Source organism: Apium graveolens, chromosome 6 (assembly GCF_009905375.1).
Source record: "Apium graveolens cultivar Ventura chromosome 6, ASM990537v1, whole genome shotgun sequence".
NCBI classification, from domain to species: domain Eukaryota; kingdom Viridiplantae; phylum Streptophyta; class Magnoliopsida; order Apiales; family Apiaceae; genus Apium; species Apium graveolens.
Window position 1 is genome coordinate 71,117,249 of NC_133652.1, and position 6,119 is coordinate 71,123,367.

At 35.4% G+C, this 6,119-nt stretch overlaps 1 protein-coding gene across 1 annotated transcript; it reads right to left on the minus strand.

Moving 5' to 3' along the window:
- Positions 1-1,696: 1,696 nt before the first annotated feature.
- Positions 1,697-4,408, minus strand: LOC141667364 (very-long-chain aldehyde decarbonylase CER1-like). Its single transcript, XM_074473818.1, has 7 exons — positions 4,209-4,408; positions 3,886-4,103; positions 3,554-3,786; positions 2,854-3,449; positions 2,655-2,762; positions 2,093-2,557; positions 1,697-1,992 (listed from the first exon to the last, which is right to left on the minus strand). The coding sequence occupies exons 1-7, from the start codon at positions 4,266-4,268 to the stop codon at positions 1,828-1,830; spliced, it is 1,845 nt and encodes a 614-aa protein (XP_074329919.1). The 5' UTR covers positions 4,269-4,408; the 3' UTR covers positions 1,697-1,827.
- Between the last annotated feature and the right edge of the window lie 1,711 nt (positions 4,409-6,119).

Consider the following 6,119-nt stretch of genomic DNA (forward strand, 5'->3'; position numbering starts at 1 on the left):
AACCCCCTTTTACAGTGTGTGATCTAACAATGTAATATTTGTATCTAAATTTTAGAAAAATAATAAATTTTATATTTATATATTAGTTTATAGCACATGCTTTGCACACGGGTATTTCAAAAATTATTTAATAAAATAAATAAATAAATTTATAATTAAAATTGAATAATATAATTCTGAAAGATTAAGTTATCTATATAATAAGTGTATTGCATCTGCATATATTTTATATATTTAAAGATCTGTCAAAAATTTTATATTCGTTACATAAGTTATTTTTATTTTATATATTTTATGAAATTATTTCTATAAATAGATCTGTCAAAATTTAAAGTTTAGTTCAAATTTGTATTAAAAACTTACCATAAATAACATAATTCATATTTAAAATTGTATTGTAAAATTTCTATAATTAAAATGGGTCATAATAAATATATGGATCTTTTATAAACCTAATATGGATATCAAACCTAAAAATGGATAGTGCACTGGGTCATATTAAAGTTAAAAATTATATCCGAACCAAAATATGAATATCAAATCTTAGAAAAGGGTTATCCAATAATTTATAATATATAGATTTAGTTAGGTGTCAAATCAATACCGGCTGAACCGGTCTGATCCAAAATTTCATACAATCCAGTTCGATTTGTACTCAGTAAACTTGTTATATATGGTGTGGTTCAATTTAATCGTAAATAACCATGCAAACCAACTGTTCCACATCCCTGCTCACGGTCATTGGTCATAACAAAATCATTTTGACATTCAAAGTAAAAGTTTATTAGTGAACGACTTTCCATCCGGTGAACCCACTTTTAAATATTTTATTTTAAGGGATTGGTGCGCGGCACCTGCACATGAGTCTATCCTAGATTCAATCTTGGCGTGCAGGGGATCGAAAAATAACACTGTTATTTAGTTTTGCGGGGTATGGAAGTGTAATTTAGATACACTTTGCATAAATATATGTCTGCAAATTTTATTTGAAGTTCGTCATTATTAGACCTGATAATTCGGATAACTGATTCGATTTCGGATTTATTCAATTTCGGATCAGATTTAATTTCGGATCGGATTTAATTTCGGATTATGATATATTTGAAAATCATTCGGATCGGATCGGATGTGATTCGGTTCGGGTCTAATTCGGATAAAAATGGGATAAAATTTGGATTAAGATCCGACAAAATTCTGTTCGGATTAAATTCTGTTCGGATATTTTCAGATCCTAACTTATTTATTTTTTCAATTTTTGAGATTTAAAAATATATTTTTATTTAATTTAGTATTTTTAATATAATATAATGTACTTTTACAAAAGAATATGATAAAAAAAAGTATGTTATCATAAACATAAAATTGTTTAAAGTATAAATTTTGCTTATTTCGGGTCATATTCGATTTGGCTAATATATTATTCAGTTTTAGTCATTTCCAAGTTATAATCAGATTTTATATTTCGAATGATTTTCGATTCGGGTATTTTTCGGATCGGTTTAAATCGGTTTTTGGATAATTATGAGATTGTATGATTCGGATCTCGAATCGGATGTCAGTTTCATAAATTTCAGTTCAGTTTATGTGATCCAAACCCATTTTAACAGGTGTATTCATTATTGCATACACTAGATTGTACGTTATTTAAGGGAAGAAAAACAAAATGCTAGGATTAATAAGTTTATAACACCGCAAATATTGCAAATCATGAATATCTTATGAATGAACAAAATTTGGTATACAGCAAACACTTTTGGAACATTATTTATTGTATTGTACATCCATTAAAGAAAAGTAGAAACTCAACAACCATGAGTCTTATTATGGTTAATATGGTGTAGTTAATGGTCTAAATCCATGTTTTAGACAAGCTTCCCACACTTTTCCAATGTCTAAAATGGTGTTTCCACATTCATGTTCGCTCCATCCCTCCAAGGCATGCACCATTCCGGCTACTCGTGAAGCGCTCATAACTCTCCTTGGTAGCCAGTTCTGTTCAATGAAAATGGAAGGTTATTCAACTCTCCGACTAATATTTATAAGATGATGAAAATATATGATCAAGATCAGATGATACGATGTACTAACTAACCTCACACGAATCAACATTTTCAAGAGATGCAGGGATCACCATTGCTGGTGTATGATGGTACAAACAATCGTCGCGAACTTTGATAGGAGGTAATGAAGAAAATGGAATGATAACTGTTCCTTTATCAGCCCTAGACTGTTCTTCATCACTTAGTCCTTCTCCGACTAGCCATACTTTTTGCTCATAACCGCTTGCTCGGATCAGATTCTCACTGTACTTGGTAGCTTTTTGAAGCTTTTCATACTCATCTCCGTCTGCAGCCACTTGAATTCCCCTTTTGCACATAACAGAAGCTACTATACAAGCAACTTTTGTGACCTTGCCTCTAAACAGAACTTGAGTTGTGCCTTGCGGCACGTTGTTTAGGACAATAGCAATGGCCAGAGCACTCCCATCTACAACTCTTAGTTTCAAATTTGGGAATTTTTGGATGTAAAATTCACCGTTTTGGTTGAGTTCTTTACTCTGCACAAAAAAAGAAAAAAAAGTCTCGTGAGAAATTTGATTCGAAATAAAAAAAAAAATGATATATATATATGTGACGAAATAGAGATTTAGTCACCTGATTCAAAAGGCCTAAACTTAAGACTTTAGTGCCTTTTGATTCTGCTTCTTGTATGGCGCTTTCTATAAATCCATTGATAGCTTTTCTTTGCCATTTCGAAAAGTACTGCAGATACAAGAAAATGAAACAATTTAGCATCCAGTTGGACTAATAAAAATATGCATCAAACTCAGTTTCCCTGATACTTGAAACATACTTGTACGTTAAATCTAGGAATTGCCCATGACTGGACTTTAAGCTCTCCGAACTGATTCCTCTCAGCAATAACCGTTTTTCCATAAAATGAAGTGATGATCATAGACCACCATGTCAGTGGTGACATCAGCTTTAAGTACCATTTCGACTTCTCTGGCTCAGACGAAACAGAAGCAAATCCTAAACGTAGATGATAAACAGATTCTGCAGTAGTCAAGTGAGTTAAATGAACGACATCGGGTTTGTCTTCTTTTTTCTCTAGTGATGTTTGATGCAAGGTTTCACTAGACTTGTCCATTGTTCCGTATACGTAATCATAGATGGGCATAAAAAGTGAGAGATTTGTTCTAAACTGAGTGTGGTGAAGAGAATGAAATGAAGGTGTGTACAATAAGTACTTTAGGGGAGGAAACACTCTGAAAAGCCAAGTAGGAATGAATTCAAAATTGCAGTGTCCCAAGTTGTTTAGGAAATCAAATATAGCAATGTATCCGAAAATTGCAAGAATCGATGCAGTTCCTGTGAGGTTTAGAATCACCATCGGTGCTCCAAAGAGTGCAAGATATGCTAAATGCTCCGCAAATGGATGAACAACAGCTGCAGAGTTTTAAAAAATTTAGTTGTTGAAATTAGTAACTAAATTTGGTTTAGTGAGTGATTGTAAAAAGAAAAAGAAAACACGTAATGTTGGGTAAACTTACATGTAATAGGCTCTGTAACAATGGAAGAGTGATGATGAGAGTGGTAGCGAGAGTATAGATAATGATGATGAAGTGATCTATGAAGCCAATAGTAAAGAAACTCAATAGGACCAACATGAAGAAAAAATGTGACAATCGCACCATCAGGCTTCCACAATGGCATTTTCGCAATTGCCGGATCAGTCAAACTAACCATATAGTATATAAGCGAAACCATCAAAATATTATCATCCCTGTCAAATAAATGAAAGAAATGTGTTAGTGAGTATTTAAATTGCCGCAATACAACTTGGAAACTAAACATATACTACTATGTAGTAAGAACAAGTTACCAATCTCTTTCTCTATCAACTTGTTCAAACTCAATGCTCTTGTCAACTATTCTGAGCTTGGTAGTTCGATAACGCGAATAAGAAATCCAAATCTGGCTATGAATCATTCTCCACAACATAAATGGAAAAACAAGAACATTGAAGAGATTCCTTTCATCTGCTTCCTTTGTAGCAAATGAGTAGATGCTATGTGCTACAAATGGCGCCAAAAGTGCATACTGCAAAAAAGAAGAAGAAAAACCTCAGGTTATTATAATTTGGTTATCACAAAGTAAAATGATAATCATCTATTAACTAATAAGCCTATGCATCATGTATAATACCTTGAAGTTTCCTAGTGGCTTCCATGGCCAATCACTAAGCAACCCAGGTTTTGAGGCCATTTTGAGCTTCCTCTTCAGAAATATGGGACAAGTTATAGGGAACTCTATAGCTTTTACTTCTGGTTTGTGCAACTTGAGAGATGATTGATGATGGTGTTATATACAAGTGGCGGTGACGATATTTTTTTATTATTTTATGTCATGACATATTTGATTTATTGAAGAAAATTAATAAAGCAGGGGGGAGATGAGGAAGAAATAACAAGTTGTAGGACTTTAGTCAATAAGGAGGTACTGCTAGATTCAAAAATAACTCAGCACGCCAGAGCAAGTTACTACTTAATAAATAATTTGGTAGATATGCCACTTCCTCAGTATCATCAACGACCTACAATTTTGACCACGTGTTTTGCTGGTAAATCGCAATTGGACTTCAACTAATGTTGTCTTTGCAACATTTAGGTAATTCCAAGGGTCTTCTCAGGTTGCTATGTTCGTGTCCAACTTCCACAATTATTCATCTCATTTATTACTGCGGATACAGTTAATCCCATTCCAGTAGAGTATTTTGTTTATTCCCTTTTTTTTCTAACTACTTTTATCATGACCACGGTAATCAACAACATATTTATATAAAGATCGATAGGGGTAAAATAAATCCAGGTTGTATAATTAATATTGTATTAATTAATACTCGGTTTGGGCCATTTATAAAATCCATGGTAAAGGGCCCAAAATCCTAAATACTAGTTAATTTTATAATTAATTAATATGGATAAAAACAGATGATAATTGGAATCCAAATATGGATATAATTTCTTGGAGATTGACCTCCAAGAAACCCCATAGAACAATGAATCAATTTGCTGCATTATAGGACTCCAAAATCCACTCTGAATTTGAGACTTGTCCCCCAAGTCTCCTAAGCCTAATCCAATTCAAAAACATTCCATGCCTATATAAGGGGTCTCACCCCATAAATTAGAACTACGTTTTTTGACTTGATTATTGGCAAACGGAAAGCTATGTAGGCATCTTGTGAAGGCAGATTGAATCACGAGAGACGAGAGTAGTCAAATCGAGCCTCGAAGCTCACGAACCCTAGCAATAAATACACCCTAATTTTTTATGCATAACATTTGGCGCCGTATGTGGAAAAGCATAACAACAACCATGGTGAACACACGGAGCAGAAACAATGCCCCTGAAGGAACACCAGCAGGGACGACCTAAACAATTTCATCAGTGGTGGAGATACCACCGCATTCAACCTACGGCTCCACCCAAGGAGGAACTCTGGTGGGAGCAACCGAGGCACAACCTCAAGGGACGAATCCCCCGACTCCTCAAGAGACGAATCCCCAAATCCAACAGCTACATACACATGTGAACTCTCAACCCGTTGGGTATGAGTATTCAAAAATCGTGACCACAAACCCCCATACGGGATGCCCCTATACCCCGAGGTTGGAGGAAGTAGACACTCCAATCGGAGTGCAACACAAGGGCAGACGCCCCGATACATATGTGGTTTGGCTCCTATTCCTGAGGATCAAGAATTGTCTGGACCTTATACTAAAAGAGACTCTAAATCGTTAGATGATGATGTTGCTCCGAGAAGGAGGCGTGCTGGTAAAGAACCGATGCCTGATGCTAACCAGCTCCCCAGGAGCACTCGAGGGATGAACCCCCAAGATGTCCAGGAGAGGATCAGGGCTCATGAAGCTGAGACCCAAAGGCTGAAGCGCGACCTGGAGATGCACCTAACCCCAAGGCCCCCACTTGCTCCGTGACGGAGAGATCTTCCTCCAATTGTAGACCTGGTGGTCCAATATCAAGAAGGGTTGTTGCCCCAAGAACTGATCCAAGTGATCTAATACCCCTAGGAGATCCCAATGAACCAACTCCGCC

Bases quoted from the DNA above. Each gene is read 5' to 3' on its own strand.
- LOC141667364 (XM_074473818.1), bottom strand. From the start codon at position 4,268: ATGGCCTCAAAACCTGGGTTGCTTAGTGATTGGCCATGGAAGCCACTA. The intron at 4,104-4,208 runs GTATTATACATG...TCTTTTTTGCAG, and splicing joins AGCCACTAGGAAACTTCAAG to TATGCACTTTTGGCGCCATT. The intron at 2,763-2,853 runs GTATGTTTCAAG...TTGTATCTGCAG, and splicing joins TTCCTAGATTTAACGTACAA to TACTTTTCGAAATGGCAAAG.